We start from the raw sequence: 24,659 nt of genomic DNA, 5'->3' as shown, positions 1-24,659 counted from the left end.
AAAGTACTGTGGGGATCTTTTAAGAAGGACGTTTGCTCCTTAACCATCATGTCTTCCTGGACACCCTATATATTCACTCGCAAACTAGTTTTATACACAGCAGTAACTGAACGCTCATGGTGCCATCCGTTGCGCCGCCTCCGACGGGACAAATCTACAGTTTTTGCATCATTATTCTGTGTCCATGTACTTTATAGTTCTTCCCCAGTACTCCAAAACATTCATGCTGTCCCTGAGTATCATCTTCGCTCATTTCCTCCATCTTGTCCTCGTTCTTTTCATCACCAGGCGTTCAGCTCTGCATCCCAGAGTGGACCAGGTGGCTCTGATCAGCAGTAATATGGCTCTTTGCCCTACAGCCTTTCTGAAACAAGGCTAAGGAGTTGGATTCTCCTGAGAGAGTTTCTTAGTGGTGTCTCGAAGGCACCCCTGCTCGATGGTATTTGGTACAGTCCTGGGCCGGAATGCGGGATCTCACAGTACAGACACTGACTGGTGGAATCCACAGACTTTACGATGAGAGGAGGAACGACTGACTTCAAAATGACAGTCAGCGTTGTTGTACAAAGACAAGATTCAGCACCAACTGATGAATTTGTCACAAACAGAAACGCAATATCGTGAAACATTGAAGAACGGGCAACACATTAATTCACCACAGACGTTTTTTGAAAATAATTCGACAGAATGGAGCCCAGATTGATTTTTTTTTTTTTTTTTTTAAACCACCTCATAATGGTTTCCGTATTAGGTGAACAGAATGCCACATCTCAGGCACATGTTCAGGTAAAGTGTGTTAGTGTAATTGTGTTTGTGAAAGCAGCTCTTTAATACAACCATGGTCTCGGAATGATGCATCCAGTATTATAGTTAGAAGTGCTTTCATTGTTCAGTTCTGAATGGTGAGGAGACCCAAGCCTCTGTGCATTTGGGACCCAGGGTCAGGTCAGCACCGGATGAAAGTGTGCGTAAAGGGGTGTGGGGGGGGTGAAGAAGTGAGTATGGTCAGACCCGAACATGTGGTCCAACCCCAGAAGTGAGAGGGACCCTAGATCCACAGTCATAGTCCATATCTACACTTGTGTGACCTGCAGCCATCAGCCCACCCGCTGGATAAGCACGTCCATCCACCTGTCTGTCCCGAAAACTCTGGATGTAGCTCTGTCAGAGAGAAAAATCACATAAATAGAACAAAAAACTAAATATTACTACATTATTAAACAAGACCAAGGTTACTTTTTTATTTTTTTATTTTTAAGTAATTGCGTGTCTTTCAGAGGTTAACAGGTGATAAGTTTTTCCAGCTTTGCAGGACAAAATGTTTCACAAAATTAAAGTTATGGTTAGAATACAGTAATTATGACTTTCTTCATTTCAGAACAACATAATTCAATGATAGGTATTTAAGATAATTTCTGTCACAAATGTTCAATGTTTAAAATTTACAACACTTTTTAAGAGGTATATTTTAACTTTCACACACGTTTAAAATCATGTTCGTACGTGTTTCAATGCATAGATTTTTAACGTACTTTTTATCAAATAAATGCAGCCTTGGTGAATATAAGGACTTCTTTCAAAACATATATATATATATATATATATATATATATATATATATATATATATAAATTAATTATTCCAAACTTTTGACTGGTACTGTATATACACAATGTGTTTCTAACATGAATACAACATCATCAATTTAAGTTTGAAAGGGTTTATTATTATTATTATTTCAGATTATATGCTTCCATAGACAACTGTATGTGTTTTAAGAACTCTAAATGTTTTTGGTGGTACTTCAATATCTTAAAACTAAAACAAACATTATGTGGTTGAAAACACTGAACGGTTGTGATAAATGACAAGCGCTAAGCAAGTCTCCCTCTGTCTCAGTGCCAGTCAAAGCACAAAAGAAGATTTGAATTTAGCAGTTGATCACGTGATGTACTAAGTATTCTAATCACACTGGTGTGATTGTAAGAGCCAAGAACCAGCCAAGAGTGATCATTACAGTGTGATCGTATGCATCAAAGGGTTAAATAAATTCTTCATACAAATAATTGGAAAATTAGGCTTAAAAAAGAAAAAAAAGGGACATTCTTTTGCAGTCACATTTTAAGTTTTAGCTCAAAATACCCCACAGTTAATTTATTAAAGCTTGTTAAAATTTTAGGGTATGAGCCAAAATGCACCGTTTTTGTCCCTTTAAATGCAAATGAGCTGGTCTCTGGGCCCCCTATTCAGAAAAGGGTGGAGCTTCAAGAGCTCAAGCTCTGGCATACAAATAAACATTCCACTATTAGTACAAGTCTGTTATCTTCACAGAAAACATATTTAGTTTAAAAGTCAGTCATCTGATTGTACCGTGCATAATAAATGTGCGTTTATTATACAGACGAGGAGCACGGAGCGATAAAAATAACGTCATAGCTTGTCTCATGGTGCTATTGCATGCTATCACAATCTTTATAAGTCCCACTTGTGATTATGAGCTCGACAAATTCAAGCAGTTGACTTAACATTGCTTTCATATGCAATTTTTAACTACCACATTCCTGTTTAGGATCATTCTGGTAGCACTTGAAGGCAGCATCAGTGAAAACAGGCAGAGACAATGGTAGCTTTAGCAACATTAGCCTTACAGAGTGCCAAGAAGCTCTTTCAGAAAGGCAATTTGGAAAACAAAATATGCCTCCTATGTCCTTTGGTGCATCCCAAAACAACACTTGTAATGCCTCTTTGGTGCTGATATTGTATATCTCCAGCAGCTAACGTTACAGCAAGAAAACAGTAATGGCGAACTGCTGCTTCTCACTCTGTGGCTGTGTTTATGCTAATAGGGCAGAGATAGTCACAAATGGGCAGAAATTTTCCCTACAATGACATGTAGGGAGAAATCTGGAATCAAGTGTTCTGAGAGTCTGTTTATGATTATATATTGTGATTATAAAATAAATGGCTGGTTGTTTTCACACACTGCGGCCACACAACTGTGTTCAAACACCTTATAAAAGTGATTTTTGCATAATAGGTCCCCTTTCATTTTCACTTTGCTCTGCAATATATTTGAATAAGTTAGAACAAGTAGGTATGTGTAGGATAGTGTGTGTGGACTCACAGGAGAAAGCACGTCTCCATCAAAGCGTCGTATAGGGTTGGGTTTCCTGCGGTAGGCGGGCTCTGGGTGCAGGGGTTTGGCGGCATGTGTGTGGTGTGCGTTCTGCGGCTGCTTCCTCTTTTTCTTCCTGCTGCTCTCCCTCCTCTCCTCCTTCTGACGTATACGCATAAGCTGAACTCGCCGCTGCTGGCGACTGATCATCACTGAGAAAGAGAGCGTGAGCACATTACATAACAGTAACAGACATTTTGAACATTATACGTTTTGTCTATAAAAAAATTTAAACTTTCATCACTTATGTACTTGCACACACACACAAAAAAAATTGTAGATTGCTTCATGTTTGCTTTTCTAAAGTGAATGGAAACAAATGTAAATTTGAACAGCATGTATATGATATATTACTCTGAAGCCAAACCATAGTTCATTTGATGAATAGAAAGAGCATGCTTACATGCACACCGGCTTTCGGGTTTTTGCAATAAATTTGCTTAAGACATGAAAGCGGTGTTCATGTTTACATGCACTGTGTTTTCAGTGCATGTAAACATGAACATGACGTATAAGGATTTTCGACAGGCCAATTTTAAAATACAAAAAATAATATCCACTGTAATTGTTCAAACATTAAGAATGTTATGTACACATAAATTCATAATAAAATTAAAAATTAAGTGATTTAGTGTTTTTTCATCTGAATTGGCCGTAGCCTTAAAAAAAAAAGTCATGTGGTGCGACCATGATTTATATTAAAATTAAATAATTTCCTTAACATGCTTAACATTTTTTTTTTAAATGTTCTCAGTAATTAAAGTGTTTAGAAAAAGTATTTGCATTTAATTTGAGTTTTTGTAAATAATGATATCTTATTTTTGTTCTATAATTTCAGAGCTGACTTCTTAAATGTAATAAACAGATTAATTTTTTCTGCAAATTGCACAAAACTGATAAAAATATTTTAAAAATACCATTCACTTAAGCATACTGTAGCAGTGATTCATATTTCAACCACAGACATGAGATATTTTATTTTTAAATTTAATACAGTTATTGCTATTATATCATTAAACATCCATTTAAAGAGTAGTGTGAAAAGTACTGCACGTGGCATTAACTGCAGGCATTTCTTTAGCCCCAGTTATTTCTGTACTTTGCCCAATATTGGCTGCTCAATTGACCCTTTCGCCGGGAGTTTGATTAACAGACAGTCTGACATATTGTAACGCCGACAAACAAACCAGACAGGAGAGTAGATTAACGTCGGTGGACTTGAACTTGAAAAATGGTGTGCAGACATCTTTTCACGGTTGAAACAAGATACCTTCTGATGTTCATTAATATATATTTTGTGCTATGACTAGTAAAGATGAAGAGATGTTCATGTGTCACTTGAACTGTGCTTGAGGTACTACAGCGATTTGTCAAGACATGTTAAAGAGACACAAAACAGTATTTGTTGTTTGAATTTCTTTTATAAAAAAAAAAAAAAAAAAAAAAAAAGACAACATTTTAACACTGTGACTTTGTTTCATACTAAAAGTAACCAGCTCTGTCTTGTCTGTCGGCGCATTGTCAGTGTCTTTTTTGCTCTGTGATGTATTTTTCATTTTCGTGAGAACATGATGCGTGGCATAAAAGTGCCATGGTTTGACGGACGTAGCAACAGTAACTAAGGGGGGGGTGGGTCTTTGCGAAAGGTCAATTTAGAGTAGGGGGAGGTTGCTGGCTCAGGTTCTGAGATGACAACATGAACATCTTTCTTATAGTAAGAAAGTCTTACTTATAGTACTTATAGTAGTCAGAAAACTCATCTCATTCGACACTACTTGACTTCATCCTAAACTTATAAAAACAAACAAAAAAAAAAACAACCTTTATCTTTCTCTTTATTTATTCCTTCCCTTGCTAGCTTGTACTTATTTGAACAATGCTTGAGACGTGGTGTTGCGAGCACTTCCTCTGTCTGATTGCCTCTTCAAGATGAATCGCTTTATATATTCTCCAATTGTAAGTTGCTTTGGATAAAAGCGTCTGCAAAATGACTAAATGTAAATGTAAATGTAGTAGAAAATGACATCTGGAGTTTGTGCTAGACTGCAGGGTCAGAATTAACATGCTGCCTATGGTGAGCGTTTATTTTACTTTGCTTGGCAGTATAATCTCGTAGAATAGATTAATATAGTTATTAATAAATAAATTACTAATAAATTCATAATTACCAAACTTAAATTACATACTCTGAATAATTTTTTGCATTTTTTTCCTCATATTGTACAAAGATTAAACAAACCATTTGAAATGACCCAAACTGCATAAAAAGCTATTCCAAATTATACTAAAATAAAGTATTTTATGTATATAAACCATCAATTGAATATAAAAGCACAAAAACTGCCAATCTGGGACATACTGTATGTCTATAATGGAAAACACTCTGCAGTGGCCACACCACATGATGTTTGGTCGCACCACATGATATTTTCAAATTCAGTCAAAATTTACAAGCACAGAATTGGTCACCTAAACAAAACAAGCTAGCTTCCTACAAAAGGTCACTATGAAATTTATAATGAAAATAAATAATTGCAGAAAGAACTTATTATTCATTGTTTTTTTGAGGTCATACCGCATGATATCAAAATGTGGTAACTACATACCAGCCGTTAAAAAGGTAATTTTTTTTCTTCCAAATTTGAAAGAGACTTACAAACCTGCCTGATGCTTCCATGGGTCCTTGGCAAATTGGTATATGATGCAAAGTCCTATCTTTGAATGGATTTCAACATAAAAGTCCCAAAATGGTAGTTTCTTTATGGTCACACCACATGATATTTCATAAAATGGAAATCATTGTTTGTTTGTATATTATGATGGAAATATAAATACAAATGCTTTGCAATTTTATACAGGATTACAAAACACTTTGCAAATCATGCCAAATAGTGGATAAAATTAATTTGAATAAATTTAGGGTAATTTCAAAGATGTTTACAAAAAGTTATGGCCGGACGGTCGCACCACTTGATATTTTGACACTTTGAATGACAGAAAAATTACAAATAACTAATGTTTTTTATGCATTTAAACCAATTTTAACTGGAAAAAAAAATGCAATCGGACAGAAAATTTAGGCGTCACGTCATTAACCCATATATATATATATATATATATATATATATATATATATATATATATATATATATATATATATATATATATATATATATATATATATATATATATATATATATATATATAAATAAATGTGGATCTACCAGTAAGCGGTTTTCTCCACACTTTTCCTTTACTTTAGTTATCAAAAGAGCACTTTGCGCGTTCTATTAAACTTCTCATGTGTTCCATGGAAGAAAGGAAATCATACAGTTTTGGAATGCCGTGAGGGTGAAATTGTGCCAAACTTTCATGTTTGGGTGAACTCTTTCTTTAAGAAGTTGGACATTATAAACCATTCAGTGCACACACAACTTTACTGTACTGGAAACAGACAGACAGACAGAGAGAGCCTCTCCATGAACTGATACTCTGCTCTGCATGATTGTTTCTGTAATCATTAGTCACACAGGCCTGTGAGTACACCGACAGACAGGAACCATCTGTTGTGCTGCACACATTCATACAACCTTCTCTCCCTCTCCGGTACAGTAAATCCACAAGAACAGTGTGTCATATATTCCAAACAACACTTTGTCCGTCCCTGACTCACCCTTCGTGTGGGAGTAGCCCTCTGCCGTCACTCTCCATTGCACCAAAACACCCAGCAGGGCGAGAGCAGGCCAGGCTCCCAGGACCACCCACGTCATCCAGCACACCGGCTCCCGGGGGCCTGTTTTCACCCGCTCGTAAATGTACCTCACCAGCGCAAAGAGCTCCACAAAATAATCTGTAGCCACAACTATCACTGCAGCCCCAAACACAGCCGTAGAGAGGGTGGTGAAGCATCTCTGCCACTGCAGGGTGAGGACGGCGAACAGCATGCCCAGCCCCAGCAGGACGCCCAGGGGCACCCATACTGACCGCGGGGGGTTGGACGACAGCTCCTCCATTCCTACCAGGGTCCCGATGCCCACCAGCAGGCCCAGGAGCAGCCCCACCATGAAAAGCCCAACGCTGCGTACCAACATGGTCACCAGGCCACACAGGGTGCCGATGCCCAGGCCGATGCCCACGCTGGCCTCAACGCTCAGCTGCGTGTCCAATACTCGCTCCTTGTAACAGAGCAGGAAGATGATTACAGAACCAAACATGAGCCCTGTGAGGAAGAGTACAGCCTTAAAACAGCGGTAACCTGCAAAATAGAGAAAGAACAGGAGGTGAGAACTGAGTGAGCGAAAAAAATGTGAGAAAGAGTGAAGGAGGGAGACGAAAAAGATAAAAATAGCTAGACAGATAAACACTGGAAATGCATAGAGTGGCTGATTTCACAGCTCAAGAATAGCAGAATAGTGTGAGACCACGATTCTGCTCAGTTTATTAACAGTTAAACACTTTCCAACACTTTCAATATGGAAAAGCGACTTTGAGGTTGATTCACTCAGGATTATACCTTTCATGTATAATATTTCCAGCTCTACACCATAGTAAAACTTCTTTTACAGGGTGATGCACAAACGTGAGGGAAAGCCAAAAACCAAGTTTAGGGGACATAGCCTTATTTTTTTTTTTTATAAAATATTTTGATTTGAAACTATAAAATTCAAAACTCCCCAGCAGGGATGTACCCATATTATTTCTGGCTGATACTCCATACAGACAAGCCAATTATTATTCAATGCTATTGTTTGCATTTCTCATTCATGATAGGCTTAAAGGTACAATATCAAAAACATCCATTAAATTGTACATGACAGCTGATGACTAACAAGAAAACAGGACTTTAGAAGAAAATCTAAATGGTACATAAGAGTAGAATATTATGTCCCCCTTTAAATCTGTGCCCATATGAAGTAGAGTGCAGAACAGTTATACAAGCCATGACCTTATTTAGAACCTCGTGAAATATTTAAAAGTGGGCAAAAAAAAAAAAGGTTTAGAATAAGAACATGGATTCAACACAGAAACAGACAGAAAAATTAATAACCACCACCATAACCCTGACCCTGAATAATTCTAATAATGAAAGACTGGGGGTATGAGATCACATGCCATCTAAAGGGTTTTACCTATAAAAATAATAACATCATTTTCTGGTAATACATAGAAATTTTGTCTTTTGGTGATGCATAAGTAAACATGAAGACTCAACTCACCAAAGAAGCAATAGATGATTCCAAAAAGACAGCACATAGAGCAGACCACTGAGGGGACCACCTCATAATGTCGCCCCGTGCCATCGTTGCAAGGTTCCAACTGCTCTGGTCCAGCTTCTCTTGAGGGAGGGGCCAGCTTAAAGGCTAGGGTCTGCAAGGTAGACGTCATGGTGAGCGTAGTGTGCTGGATGGAGTGAACAGGTTGTAGGGAGGGGGTGACTGAGGGAAGGGGGAGGGGCTGGGAAATCAGGGTACACCTCGCGTCCACATGAATCTACCTGTAAGAGAGAGAATAAATGAATAAATGTTATATAACACCTCAGCTCACAAAAACATAATATTTGAAGACTAGGGACCCTATTAGGGCTGGGCGATATGAGCAAAAATTCATATCTCTGTATTTTTTGGCTGATTTGCGGTATACGGTATATCTCTCGGTATTTTGTATTTGGATTAAACAAATAAAGTGAATGTAAGCATGTAGGCATATATTATGTGCAAAAAAGTGTTACAATCACATTACATTCTAACATTGCAATCTAAAAACAAAAATAATCCTTTTAAAGCAGAAGTTAAATTTACTAAACTAAAAATGAAAATAATGAAAAAGCACAGACTAATTAGACGAGGCTATTTTGATTACCCCATTACACTTTACAGTTAGTGCTATCATACATGTACTTGTAGGTTTAAAATTCTACAAATGTAATTTATTGTCCAACTACAAATATTTCAGCAAAATGTATATTTTAGTCAGAGTTATTGCGCTCCTATCTCATTGAGCTCCGTCTGACAGCAAAATGCAAATATTTCCATGGCTTTTTTAACATTTACAGATGGAGAATATACCAGTGTGAAATGTAAGTTATGAATTAAGGAAAACAGGACATCTCAAACACAATAAACAGCGCGAGTAGAGAGTAGCAAAATTACCATTTTATACGCCGTATACGCGCGACAGATCGCTTCCGGCGCTTGCGTAAACTACGCCAGAGCACATACAGACTTGTGCTGCGTCCCAATTCGCATACTTATACTATGCCCTAAAAGTATGTACTCTTTTTGTGAAGAAAAAGTACATACTTTTGAGTATGTAGCAGAATAGTAGGCAGGCTTTGGGACATACTACTTCGTCATAACTGCCTCTTTAACGGACATTCTGTTGCTTAGTTACTGCATCCTGTCACTGTTTAAACTGCCCTGTTAATCATCTTATTACAGTTAACATCATCCACATTTCGTTTAATTTGATTTCCTACCCTACTGGAGAGAAATAAAGCAGCACATCGCGGGTCTTTCACGCCGAGAACTCTGCTCATGTGTTTGCATAATGATGCATTTAAAAGTTAATGACCAAACGTATCGTTATAAAAGTTCACAGTGTTGCTGCAGATGAAATATAACGTGGATAACTTTAAATTAATATTTTTTAATCAGGTTAGACATTGATTATTTATCACTCAAATCACTTTCTCTACCTGTCTGTTGGTCTCGCATATCCGCCATGTTTGTAGTTTTTTTAACACGTTTTATGCGTGTTTGTAGTTCTGATCGATTCCTCGTCCGCCGCGCAATGTGTTGTGGGCAATATTAGACAGTGTGCATCGATCTGTACTTCGAATTCTAACCGGAAGTAGTAGACCATCCGGGAATCTTTGGCATACTTTTTTAAACATACTGTGATTTGGGACATACTAATTCTATTTTCGAATACCATTTAGGACGGATAGTATGCGAATTGGGACGCAACAGTAGTTTACACAAGCGCCGGAAGCGATCTATCGCGCATATACGTCACTCATTGTTTACACAGTGCACAGAGATTGTGGGTATGACGGCTAATCAAAATGGTAATTACTTGCGCTTATCCTGATTGTTCAAACCGACTTAAACCTAAAAGATTACGTTTGCTCGCACGAACTCATCCAGGAGTGTTGACTTTTCAAATTGCGTAAACTACGCCAGAGCACATACAGACGTCACGCACCAGATGCCGTGCACGCGCTCAGGGCAGTTGGACATAGTGGTGTATTAGAGGTGAAAAATGATAAAAACACTGTTCAGTTTCTCGCACAAACCGATAGTTTCAAGTCTTAGGACATCAATGTATCGTCACGAGCCGCAGGGTTTAATTTGGATTTGTCTGTGCATGGTTTTTTTTCTCTCAAAGATTGTGTGCCCATTGACTTGCATTATAGGACTGACAGACTGCAACGGTTTGAGTTAAAAATCTTCGTTTGTGTTCTACTGAAGAAACAAAGTCACCTACATCTTGGATGCCCTGGGGGTAAGCAGATAAACATCAAATTATCATTTTTGGGTGAACTATCCCTTTAAAGGGAATGGGAGATGAGACTCTGATTGGTTTATTGCACGTTATGCCCAAAAACACACCCATTACTCATTAAGAGAATAGGGACAACCCTTTTAGACCACGCGCTGGGAGCGCCGACCGTTTTTTCCCGTTGTTATACTAGCAAAAGTGGATTCGGAAATGTCCTAAGTGCACCGGCGCCGTGCGCTTTAGACCATGCGCTTAGATCGTTAAAATAGGGCACTATAGAAGTCGCAAATTCAACATGGAAAATCTAGTCATGTCAAATGTATTTGTATAGAGTTTTTCAAAATACAGTTTCAAAGCAGCTTTACAGAAAATCATGATGTTACTGTTTAAAATATCTTATTATCTTCATTTAAAAGTTAGCAGATTAAAGCTGGGTGATAATATAGTTTACAATTTTGTGACAATACAAGCAATTAAGCAGTTGAGATTATCTATATTGCCCTACACAAATATACTGTATGTATGAGTATAACATTGGACATACCTATATATCCAACTTAGATATAGAGTTGGGCGATAATTTAGTTACATTCTATATAGATTTGCTATAGTATATATTGCTTCATGTGAGTGTACTGTATGTACGCATATTAGGTTGGATATAATATATATCCAACTTGTGTGATGACACAGTTTACATGTTACGATATAAACAATTATGCAGCTAAGATTACAGTACACTCTCTGAAAAAAAAGGCATAAAAGCTGTCACTGGTGCCGGTACCATTTCAAAAGGTACACCTTTATACCTAAAAGGTCTATGTTGGTACCTTAAATGTACATGGTAATATCTAAAGTGTACATTTTAGTACCTAACCTACCTAATTACCTACTTTTGTACTTTGTTTCTAAAAGTGCACATACTGCTTTATTTGATCTATGCAGGTAATGTAAGATTTATCCTGTATATCCCAATTTTAATAAATTGCTGAATTATATTTTATTTTTGGATGTTATAACAGAGCAGATTTGCCATGTAGAAATATATAAAATCAAACATAACGTAACCCCCAAAACTCTCTTGTACAATTAGCTAGGCCTATTTCTAGCACAGTATTCAAGATTTACAGGTTTAGAATTATACTCACTCCACCCGCAATCCATAACAGAGCAGAGGTGAGAGACTCTCATGTTCTTGTTTTCCTTTTCTCCCTCTCTTTCGGTTTACCCTTTCCCTTGAACTTAACTATTGTGTGTGAGGCTCCTTAGAAGGGGTTTTGGGTCATGTAAGGCTACTTTTATTAAACAAATATATCCATGTGACACTACTGATATATAAGGCCATAACTCACTCACAGAAGTTTGCGTTCCATTTATTCTCTGCTTTACTCTACATTCTCTCTCTCCCCACACTCACTTCCTCACCTCCACCACTTGATCAGTCATGCCCTTCTCTTCTGTCACATAGTTGTGGTTCATTGTGTGCTTAAGGATGCCTAATAACTATTCTGCGGTCAGGTCTTCTTTCTCTAAATGATCGCAATCTAATCAATGGCCGCTTCTCCTCTGACAGCTGTGCAATTGTTCTGGCACTGTTTACTACAGTACTCAGCTAGACATCAGTTCCTCTAATTATTCTACTTATTTTTTCTTTATCCATCTATCTAATTTACACAAATGCACTTTGACACTGCAGTGAAAAGTAGTGATGTGTCAGAACTCTTGACCAGTAGTGGTGGGAACTGCAAAGTGGTTCTTTTAAACAGTTCATTTCAATTAATTGCAACCATGATTTATAATAAAAACCATTAGAAACAACCATTAAGAACATAAAATAATTCATTTTAATTCATTGCTATTGCAATCAATTGACTTCTATATTTGAATAGTGATAATGATTAATTTATTGACTAAATCAAGTCACATATATAATGTTAGTTTATCTTTAATATTTTAGGTGCTGCAATAAAAGCTAAAAAAAAAAAAAAAAGGATTTTAGGGTGTTATACTGAGAGTGTTTTTTGTTTTTTTAAAGCCATCTCCCCAACTTTATCATCTTTAAAGCAATGCCACAATAGCCATAAAAGCTGTGCTGCTTTCTTTTTTCTCTCTGTTTCAGTGTTATGTACATCTGTGCTGTTTCTGAATGCAAAAACACATTCTACGAAACACGTCTGATCTGGTGGGCAGGGCCAAACCAACTTAATTATACAGGGCTTCCTTAAGACAGACTAGTCAACTAGTCATTCTGAAAACCCACTGAGGAGTAGATTATGAAACTATAGTGCTGTATATCCCTAGCCCATAATTCCCCTGAAGCCAGTCCGAGTTGAACATGAGAACATTCTTCATTCAGTTACACTCCCTCCGTATTTTCTCCCCTGCTCTGTCATACAAAGCACATGCCTTAGTAATTATCTTTAACTTAGGGATAATCAAAGCTCAGTTTACGTCAACCCTCACGTGGCAGAGAATCCCAGCCAAACTAAACTGCAATCCAGCACAGAGAGAAAGACAGCCATGTTTTCCTCATTATACATCAATAGATCACCCTATGCAGTCAGATGTCCAACAACAATGACCTTCCACTTCCTGTCTGTGACCATAACAATGAAAAGATGCAAAGCTTACCAGCTCGGGGCCAGGCGGTATTAACCAATAGAAAGGCAGCCTCCCCCTCCATAGCAACAGACCAGAGCCAATCAGAGGCATTCTAGCTTGTGGGGCTTTTCTAAGTGTTGCTGTAGCATCATCATCTCAACCTGAGGAACTAAAATAAACTGACCACCATACCTTCATTCATGCTTACACAAACATACACTACTGCTCTCCTAAACATGCATGTCTGAGTACACAACAAGCCACTAGTCTAGTTAAGAGACATAGTCAAAGTTTGACATGATTGAATAGAAACTGACTTATGGAAAAATGTTTGGGGAAGACAGATGATTTTATATGTTTTACTCAGCAGACTGGCATTTATTTAACGGAAAGTGAAATGAGAAGGAGGCTGCGAGGATGTAAAGTGACTCATGGTAACTACTGCAGTTTGTAATGAATTAGGAATTCTGAATAATGTATGCAAACCATCACAGACTGTGGCTGAAGCAGGTTTTTAAAATCTCTGTAAAAGGCGTCTCAAGTGCCAATACCATCAAACACCATTTGTTTTATACAGAAGTGTGTACAACTCCCTCAGGAGGGCTCTTCAAAATGACTGCTGCTGAAAGTAAAAAGCTTTCAAACAATGCCATAATTCACTTTACAGGCACTTTACACATTAGAAAATGAACAGTGTTTACATATATTAAAAAAAGAAGAAAAATAAATAATGACTAAAAATATGAAAGGATATATATATTAATTGTTATACATTTATTTTAAAAATATACATTCAAAGATTTGAGATCAGTAAGATTTTTTTTTAAAGAAATCAATTTTATTCAGCAAGGATGCATTGAATTGATGAAAAGCAACAGTAAATCCCTTTACATAATTGTCATAAAACATTTCCATTTCAAATAATACGTTATACGATGTATGTAGCATTTCTTATTTATTTGTTCTACTGTACTTTTTGTCCTATTGTAATTAGTTTCTTATTCCCATTAATCGCTGATTTTTTGTTTTTTTGTTATATTGCACTGGTGACAAGAATTATAAAATTTCTATGGTAGCAAAAATTATCTTATCATAAAGACCTTATTCAAATAAAAAATAACTATATTGTGATATATATCGTTTCCGTAAAATAAATTTACTCATATTGTGATATAAGATTTTGGTCATATCGTCCACCCCTACTGATATTAATGAAAAATGTTACTTGAGCACTCAGCAAACAGAAGACATTTATTTTAAATTGCAATAATGCCTCACAATATTACCATTTTGACTGTATTTTTAATCAAATAAATGCATCCTTGGCAAGCATAAGAGACTTTTATGGTTAGCAATTTTCTCTTTATGTTTTTTCCTAGTGCAAAGCTAAAAACAAACCGCTGAGTTATCTCCATTCTTCCACTGGTCTCTGGTGACTATGAAATGAGTCAAACTGCTGTGAATTCTGAATCTGTCACTTATACAGAGGTTACCTGATGTCACAGGGATTCAAACATTCAAATAGACAACACTTCTTTATTGGTCATGCTGATATCATGACCTCTGGAGAGCCAGTGGGATGGACACTTGTAACTACGGTAACCTAATCTGACACAGCTGTTAGGTTTGTCTGGCTTCAATTTATCCTATTGTTTCTGTTTGCCTTCCTTTTGCTGAGCTCCTAGCCTCCCACTGAATTTTGTTCTTCCTTCCTTGCTGTTCTTCTGTAAAGCTCATTAATTACTTCCATCTGTGGTCATTTACCTCAACTTGCACTTCTTTCCATTTAAACTGAGAGGTTTAGCGTTCCCCATCTTCATTCCCTACAGGTGTTTTAGTGGATTTGGACACTTGTGCCTTTGTTTCTCACCTTAACGCACTTCGAGTTACCTCACATTCACACTCCTGTATTTATCTGTCCTCCAGATCAACAACATAATCAGATTACTGACAAACACTATATGATTCATCATCCGCTGGTCCAACATTAGCCACCTAGCCAATTCTATCTTAGATAACACATTCAAACAATTCAATTAATCTTACACCACTGTATGTTAAAGCGGAGCACTCAATGAAATTAAATCTCTTTTGTTTTGTTTGTTGTCCCTTCCATTCCCATCATTCTTCTGGTGAACTGAAATAGTCCAGTCTTTCCCGTTAAAAATTTAACATCAAAGAGTTAGTTTATCATTTGTATGTTTACACATTCAAGCGATTTTAAACCATTCCAGCACAAGAAGAGGCGAAAGAGATTTCGCACATGAAGAGTGGCATGTTTCAGACAGCGTACAAACACAGAACTGAATCCTCTTTCGAATCTCCTTACATTTGAACAGTCACGTACACATAAAATGAGGATAAAATACCCATCTTGACCATCATTCTTAAGCAAACAAAAACAGCTGCAAAAGAAATCAGATGTGTATCATTATATTGAGCCACGCATCAGGTCTTAAAGGGACAGCAGCCTATAAATACCTGCTGCTGTCATGAATGCTATTCAAACAACAAAACATCTTTCATTTATACAGTGAACACTACGCAGTGTTGTTTTACATTTAATTATGACAGTACCTGAATTCTTCCAACCTTATTTTACTTGTAACTTCATTCTGATGTATTTATCCATGCTTGTAATTTGTGCACGTTCTTATTTTTTTTACTGGCTGTTCACTTGTCTTTAATCATGTTTGAAGTTTCTTAGTTAGGCTAAGGTTTTGCTGTGGTATCAAAGAAGTACTTAGATTTAAGTAATAAATGGAAAGTAAAGTTACACTGAAATTTTTTTTTTCCCTTGCTGATTCGAAAAATGACTCAAAAAAGTAATATGATCCGAACTGATCCAACCTTTCAACTTAACAGGGAACATTTTGTGAAAAACAAATTTTCTAGCTTCTTTGAAATAAAATACATTGATATACTCTGCTGATTCACTCAGCATATGACAATATTCACAATTCACTCCCTCCCTAGTCTGCAAAGGCCATTTATGAAAACTAAGCAACAAAAATTAGTCATTTAGAATTTGTCACGTTATTGACATTAAAACCATGAACACATTTACATACTACTTCCCACGTCTCAAATCAGCACATATTCAGTAACTAGCTCTTTTCTGATAAGTGACAGTGTGAACTACATTGCCACACAGAGTTTATTAACAAGTCTTAAAGATACAGTTGGAAAAATGTATTTAAAGGGATAGGTCACGCAAAAATGCACATTCTGTCATTTTCTCACCCTCAAGCTGTTCCAAACCTGCATAAATTTCTTTATTTTGCTGAACACTACATAAGATATTTTGAAGAACGTTGATAATCAAGAGTTGCTGGTGCCCAATGACTTCCACAGTATTTTTTCATACTGTGGACGTCAATGGGGACCAGCAACGGTCTGGTTACCCACATTTTTAAAACATTGTCTTATGTTCCACAGAAGAAAGAAACTCATACAGGTTTGAAACAACATGAGGGTGAGTAAATGATGACAGACATTTCAGTTGACCATCCCTGTAATTCTAAAAGTCAGAGAAGGTTTAACTTAATCATGTAAATCAAAATAACGTTTTAGTTTATAGGTAGACATGTATATGGGTAAAAATATTATATAATGCAAAGTAGGATTTGTCATGATATCAGGTTTTCATTACATGTTATCGTTGCCAAAAGAATTCACGATAACATGTTATTGCGATATACAGCATACAAAATTTAAATAAATAAATGATTCTATAAGTCATATTTATCTTTGACTTCTTCCCATTTTAATGACAGGTGGCAACTAGCTTTAAGGTGCAATATTGCCACCTTTTAAGTTGGAGTGTCAACCAAATAAGTTACTGTCACTGGATTATTAATGATATTATAAAAAGAGTAGAATTAATATCATATAATGTTTTTATTTTTTAAATAATAACAGTCAATACTGGAATATGTCCCCATTGAAAACCAAAAGGGCAACTGATTCCAGACTGATTCACACATGAATAACTATGCCAGTCATTTGTTTGTACGTGACTGATGATGTACTGAATGAGTGGCACTATGTGAGTGGTATTTGACTGTAGAAGCAGATCCGGCACCACCTGCTACACCCCCTACAAGCTGTCCTGTCTTACCCAGCAGCAGGGCCTTGTCTGTGGGCTACGTTCTCTCACGACTCCCTTAGTCACCCACACCCAACACCAATCATCTGAAGTAACCCACCTACAGCAGCGTCAGCATGCGTTGGCTACAGATTATATTGTGAGTATGTGTGTGTGTGCTTGAGGCAGTGTCGTGTTTGGAAAGCATTCAGTTCCTGAATAATTTGGCTGATGGGCTGAACAGTGTGTATGTTCATTGGAGCACAGGGTTCTAGGCTGATGCATCACCCATCAACAAGATCATAGTTTTCTCATATTGTATTGCATATCTTATCTAGCCTCAAGAGTTGTTTCTCTTCCAACTTTCTATCCAGTTTTTCCTCATGAAATGCATACTTCCTGGACTCGCACTCTCTGTTTTGTTCCAGTACTGTGTGCTGGTCTTGATGTGTTGCAAAATGTCAGAAAAGCATCTGTCCAGCTGTAAGCTTCAATCATATCCTCACAAAGATGCCAAAAACTACACCCCACCACTCTATCTTTTCCTTACACAAACATTCACACATTTTCTCAGTTTTAATCAATTTAAAAACACATACAAACATTCTGTATCGTATTTGCACAGACATGGAAGCACAGTCTCATTCACACATTGTCTAGATAGCGCCCAACACACCACCAGCAGATTTTCCTATTTTCATGAATCGGAAGGTGCTCTTTGGCACAGCCTGCGACTAAAATAGTCTGCTGTCTCGTCCAAACCCTGCAGGGGCTGTTTTTCTCTCATCCCATTGCGGTTTGGACACTGCCAAACACCCAGCATGGAGTTACAGAATTCCACTCCGGAAAAGATCTGTGTGTGTGTGTGTGTGTGTGTGTGTGTGTGTGTGTGTGTGTGTGCGCATGTGTGGGTGAGCCTGGAACACCGCCAGCGGAAGAACGCCGGGTAGAGAATAGGAGAAACGGAATAAAAAAAGGAAAAAACAAGATTGATGAAAGGCAATGAGCAAAACAAGAGAGAGGAGAAGACCGTGGTGATTTTTAAATAGTGTAGAGACTGAGAGGGGAATACAATGTGAAGAATAGAAGAAGTGATTAGAGGAAGAGTGAAAGTGTGTGTGGGGAAGAGTAAGAGATGGAACCCTCTCTTGCATAACTCCTTCATAATGGATCAGTCATGCACCGCTCATTCTGTTCAAGTGTCGCCTGCAGTATCTGCTGACGTAGGGTGAAAGGAACCCACAGCTTGGTTGTGCAAAGAACTAGAAAATGGATTCAGATGAAACATTTCACAACTCTTCAGACTTAGTTTAACAAATCTGACCAAAATACATGAACGTGGACAAGAACTTGTTTTCACAACAATAACTTTTCTCCTGCTGCAGTTTTAAACCACCAAACTCTGGGCCTCCCAGCACGACAAGGCTCCAGTGAGGTCATACTCTTGACACCACATGGCTCAGTCTATAGGAAACACATTGCATCAAAACAACAAAGACAACTTCAAAGCAAAAGCCACAGATGTAAATAGTTAAAAATAAATAACTATCTGGACAAAACAAAAATTAAATAAATCAACAAGCAAAAACACAAACCAAAACAAACAAACAAAACACAAAGCAAAAAAAAACAAACTAAAAAAAACTAAAAACAAATACAGCAGACTAGCATATTCCTTTTAACTATCACTCTAATCACTCATTGAGCTACCACTGGTAATGAAAACAAAATCTATCATTACAGAAACCTTGTGACTTTTGGATTGAATTCAGGTTCCTCTGGCGTCAGAGTTGTAATCGGACCCACAGGGATGGTCACGTGAGGCCAAATACAGTTAAAAACAAGAGGTCACATCAATGTAAAACAAGAGAGACTCACGTGCAAAACAAATGCTTATTGTGGGCTGGAATCACCTGAAAATATGTTGACAATATTACAAGAAGTTTCGCATTTTATGCGTTTTCTTTATACTGATTCATGGTCATCAAGGCCCAAAAATGTATCCATTTTGGTGGCTACTTTATCCTTAAAAGTAACAATGATGGACAATGTGTTAAATTTAATATCTGGTCGTCAAATGAATGTCCAGAGGCAATACTAAAAGGATTAAACCGGATCATTCCAGGCCAACAGGGTGAGGTTACAGATTCAACGCACATGAAATCTACCTGACAAGAACAAAAAAAAAAAAAAAAAAAAAAAAGCACAGGCTTTCCTCAGATTACCACACCAGATTTCACTACAATGCTTGGCTCTGACAGAGAGTAAAACAAAAGCTTTTGTGGCTATTCTACAACAACTCAACACAAATAAGTTATGGCATTGTTCAGACCACTGAATTTCACAGCCAGCCAGGGAAGAGTTTTGTAGTAAACAGACTTGATCAGTGATGACAGGCCTTAGATGGGAATGCTACTAGTCTAATAAACACAAGGACATCAGATCCCTGACGCATTCAGTTTATTTAAGGTTTTTCTATCAAATCATTCTGTTCCACAACAGGTTATTTTATTGCATGCCAAATAATAAACATATAGCAGGAAAAGGGATGTGAATAATTAGATTCTTGCCAAGCAAAGCATCACATATTTCTGTTATACAAATGTTACACAAATTTAAAAGAGGCTATAAAGAATAGACATTATGGAGTCTTTTGAAACCGACAACTTTTGAAACCGACTGCACTTTCATCCCACAAAGCCTTGTTTCCATTTGCATCAAATTACATGCTGCCTACCCATGTCCATACATTTCATGAATGACTATTCAGAATGAACAAACTAGTTCCAGATATGTCCCATCCAATAACAAGTAACAGTTTTCATAACAACATAATGGTGACAATGCAAGTGTGATGCTAGTTCAACAAGTGTTTGTGCACGCTGGTATTTAATAAGATTCTGCAGTACATGTGGCTTGTGCTGAGTGGATTATTAGTATTATGACCTCACCGCCCTCCACCCTCTCTGTACACTTTTGTCTTTTCTTCAGCGCAAACTCCATAGCACCTCTCAGTCTTTCCAGCGCTCTTCTATTGTGTTCGTTTCAGAGTTTATGGAATGGCTCCAACAAACCACCTGTGACATCGCTACACACACACACACACACACACACACACCATTTCACTCCATCATTTTGTTCATTACCCTGTCATGCTAAGTACACAAATCCTCAAGCACCTATTTCACTAACACGCAGAAATTACCACATAATCTGTTCCGCAACCAATACAACTGTTGCATAACATGGGGATAAACATTCAGACTGATTGGGATTTCTTAAAACAAAGCAATGAGTTCATTTTTCCTTTGTGCTTAGATCGCTTCTTATGCTCAAATTTAACTTGAAATCTGTGTTTTCCCACTATAAGATGGGCTATGAGTCATATATTTGTTAGAGTTGGTGGACATCAAAAGAATGCAAGTCTTTGGGTGATTTGCACATGGAACAAAGGGATCCCCATGTGGCATACACAAGTGAGGAGGAAAGACTCAGATGTGACCAACCAGCTAGATGCCTGCAGGACAATGGATCTGTCTGTTCATCATACAGTGCATCCGGGGAAAATACTTTTCTCTGTTTCTGTGTTCATGGAAGTTGAGCCAGTGTAAACAGAGCTAAACCACATCAATATCTGCAGCAATATGCATCAAATTATGATGGCACAAACAACTGTTACATGATCAACATATGTTTTGATTAAATGCTTCCAATCTTTGAAAAGTAATGGGTCATGCAAAAATGAAGACTAAAGGTATGCTCACATTAGCAAAACTTCAAATTTCACAGGCAAAAAGGTCTATTGCCAATAGGCAAATCTACTGGAAAACTTGTTGCGAAATCTGTGCGATTCTGACTCACAGCAAACTTCTTTTCATTCGGGTTAAAAGTTGTTCAAAACACCTTTTCAGAAGACTAGTTCTAAAGTGTTTACCAGCTGGAGTGAACTTTTCTGGAAAGTTCGCTTTGGCAAAACTTCTTTATAGGCCTGATTTTGTTTGAAATAACGTCACACCACATTCATTCTTTGATTTCACTGGACCACTGCATTGACTGAAATGGCACGTGTGTATTGAAGCTTCCTCACTTGAGTGTGATCCCTTATCTGATGTCCGTATTGGCAAGCCAAATCAATATAAATTAATCATTTATCAATATTAATTATGCTAACATCTAACAACAGAGCAGACCAAAGCATAATCAATAACATACCAGGTACTACTCATAGTAACCTAAGCATAGCAATCACAAGTTCCAATCATACACACTCAAATCTGTTGGTGTCACATGATAGCTCTGGACAGGAACAGTCTCTCCAGCCATGCTGACATGCAGGACAAATGATGGGGACTGCCCTGGGGGCATCATTTGTGCTGTGCCACTGCTGCTATACTGTACCACTGCAATCGATGGGTGACATGTGCCAATACCAGATGTTTCTGGGAAACATCCGCAAAGGCTAAAGGCCAAATGACACAAATAAAACTGTCAGTGCACGTGCCGGCAGTCATCAACTACTTAAAGCAAAAGTCTACAATTTACTTGGATCGCCACAATGACTGTGAGAATGTAACAGACGGTTTAGAAAGACAAATGCCAGTGTGTATGTGTGTTGTTGTCGATGAACAGACTTGATATGGTATGTTTTGGTTCTTTTTTTAATAGCATGCACCAACAAAGTCGCCTATGCGTGGGAACACTGATGGGATCAGACCAAACAAAAACCCAAGGAGGACATGGTGATAAGATGATGCAAAAGAGCTAGTGAACATGATATATCAGGATAAGGCACTAGTGACATAACCATGTTCTTTTGGAGATCAAGAGGATATACACGTGTACAGTACAGACACTGATCAAGATCACAGAGTCTTCTTTAGGAAGAGAACGGTTTGGAAATATGATATCAAAGAAAGAACTGGAATTGTAAGGAATTTAATGATACTGACTCTCATTATTCAGAAATATGTTACCACATTCGCACTGTAGTATGTATGTTTAGTAGTTGTGGTGTTGTAGTATCGTTTAATAATAGATCAGAATATCTCATCACAGTCCATACATGCATGAGAACCATTGATGGAACTAAAAATCATAATCATTGTCCAATCCCGAAATTCAATAAAAAATAAATAAAATGATTTCGGTTCCGAATGCAAACAAAAAGTGTATAATAATATCTCCCAATCCACCCTTTTATATTCTCTGGAGCAAGAAAATTATGTTAAATATGGTGATATACTAAAATATCATGAAGTTCATATAACTATGACACTCACATGATATAGCCTACATCCAAAAAATAACAAAAAGCCTTTCCAAGTTCACGAGGCTGTCGCACTCAAGTTTGTGTGTATGTGGCATGTCGTGTCTAGTCTGGCACGTCAATGCCAAAATACTGCATGTAAACAGAAGTCGTGTTCACTTTACCTGCAGGTATGAACACACATGCATGGAGATTTCCGTGCGTTATTGCGCGTAAATGAACAGAGTTAATACTCAGAGACGGACTGCGGAAAACCAAACCGTTGACACAACATCTGATCTTGTAAATGGACTACAAAATCTCATGCATAAACTCATCTGGAGTGTGTGCAGATGAGACATCGCGAGCGAAGTAGGCCACGACATCATTTACTTGATATTATCGCGTTCATAACACGCAAAACAAATCCTCATATGCTACAGACATTTGCATTGACACGCGTGGCTTTTGCATAAACGACAGTGTCAGCGTGTATAAACCAACGCTGCGACTGATCATCATATTATTCTGAACAAAGCGTCCAGACGTGCACATATGCGCTCTCACCCTGATCGCGGTTCAGCATCCTGCTTCTCCCAGATCCCGGTCCCGTGCTTCGTCTTCGCTCGTCCGACAGTCTAATCTCCGGCGAAACAGCCACATTCCAGTCCCATCGATCCAGCCTTGCACACTTGAGCTCTATAGGGAATACAAAGCACTTGTTTGTCTTGACAAAAATCTCCGGTGATGTTCCCGAGGTTCCTTCGACTCCCGGTCGGCTTTTCGTTGGTTGTGGGTGCTGCCAATTAGTCCACGCACCGACTATCGCTTTGCATCTGTGAACAAGTCATCAAGCACAAAAAGGATCTACATTATGCCATCCTGTGCAGTGACTTCATAAGAATGACAGTCACTGATCAAAAAGATGCCGAAACACACATAAATACCGCTGTTACCCCTCACACCGAGTCTGGGGCGGACCGTATTGGCCCGAGCAGGCGGGGTCAGGGAGAGATGTAGGGCACGCGAGTGCTACTAGTGGAGGATCGTGAATTTGAATGAACACAGACGCAAATCCATGAAATTCATTCCGATTAATGGGAGTCTCTACTCCTGGAAGCATCGGGGGGCAAATCTGATAAAAAAACAATCCATTTCATATCTGAGTAATCCGTGTCTGTAATAAAACGTTCAGACTGTTGTCCTCGTTTAAGAAACAACTGTTTGCTTCTCCTCTGTAACTGCATCGAGTTCTTTGAATAAACGCATGCTCAAAACAACAAAATAATAGTACACAAATCAATTTATACAGTGCTGAACATTTAATTTAGTGTGGATTTAGCCTATCTACTGGCACAAATGAGTTAAAAAATACAAGTACGTTGCTTAGGTACATTTATCAAACATTGCCCATAGGCTTATAGTATGTCATTGGATTATAATATAATTTTTTATGTCGTTGTTATTCCCCCATTATTATGTACTCAAATATTCCAGCCCAACAATCCAACAGATGAAGGAAAATAATGACGTAATCTGCTGCCATCTGGTGGACAGAACATAAGAGACTCGCGGGAAGTGCGGAAATTATGGCTGTTTAAAGGATTAAATTACCCAAATATGGAACACAAGCATGTTAGGCTCAATGACAGCCTCAATTCACTTTCAATGTATGGAAAAACTGTGCCATGAAAGTGAGGTGACTGAGGTTTGAAAACAAACCTCAAGGTGTGTAAATTCCAGTATGACCGAATTTTCATTTTGAGGAATTATCACTTTCACAGTTATTGGGATTAAAAAAAAAAAAAAAAACAGCAATTTTTTCTATACCAACAAAATGGTTATGCAGTAAATGCATCTAAAGCAATAACTTGTTCTTTATTTATTTGGGATTAAAGTTGAACCTGCAAGTTTTGTGTTTATTTGTGTTTGTTTATTATATTAATACAAAGCAACATAAAGAGATATAGGAGAAGAAACCAACAAAACTTTAATCTGCATCTATAAAAAAATGTTTCTTTCTGGAAAACTAAAGTTGTGGTGTTTCTAGT

At 37.6% G+C, this 24,659-nt stretch overlaps 1 protein-coding gene across 5 annotated transcripts; it reads right to left on the bottom strand.

The window, feature by feature from the left end:
* Positions 1-204: 204 nt before the first annotated feature.
* On the bottom strand, positions 205-23,826 carry tmem198b (transmembrane protein 198b). Of its 5 annotated transcripts, none has more exons than XM_058778721.1 (6): positions 23,548-23,826; positions 23,176-23,444; positions 8,392-8,669; positions 6,849-7,430; positions 3,125-3,327; positions 205-1,161 (listed from the first exon to the last, which is right to left on the bottom strand). In XM_058778721.1, exons 3-6 carry the CDS (start codon positions 8,558-8,560, stop codon positions 1,006-1,008), a joined length of 1,110 nt encoding a protein of 369 aa, XP_058634704.1. In that variant the 5' UTR covers positions 8,561-8,669; positions 23,176-23,444; positions 23,548-23,826; the 3' UTR covers positions 205-1,005. The 5 variants fall into 5 exon arrangements, with proteins under 5 accessions (XP_058634704.1, XP_058634705.1, XP_058634706.1 ...); XM_058778722.1 differs by having other exon boundaries at positions 23,565-23,826; XM_058778723.1 differs by having other exon boundaries at positions 23,556-23,570.
* Between the last annotated feature and the right edge of the window lie 833 nt (positions 23,827-24,659).

This window comes from Onychostoma macrolepis, chromosome 06 (assembly GCF_012432095.1).
Source record: "Onychostoma macrolepis isolate SWU-2019 chromosome 06, ASM1243209v1, whole genome shotgun sequence".
NCBI classification, from domain to species: Eukaryota; Metazoa; Chordata; class Actinopteri; order Cypriniformes; family Cyprinidae; genus Onychostoma; species Onychostoma macrolepis.
Note: the sequence above shows the minus strand (reverse complement) of the source record. Positions and strands in the feature narration are given on the sequence as shown.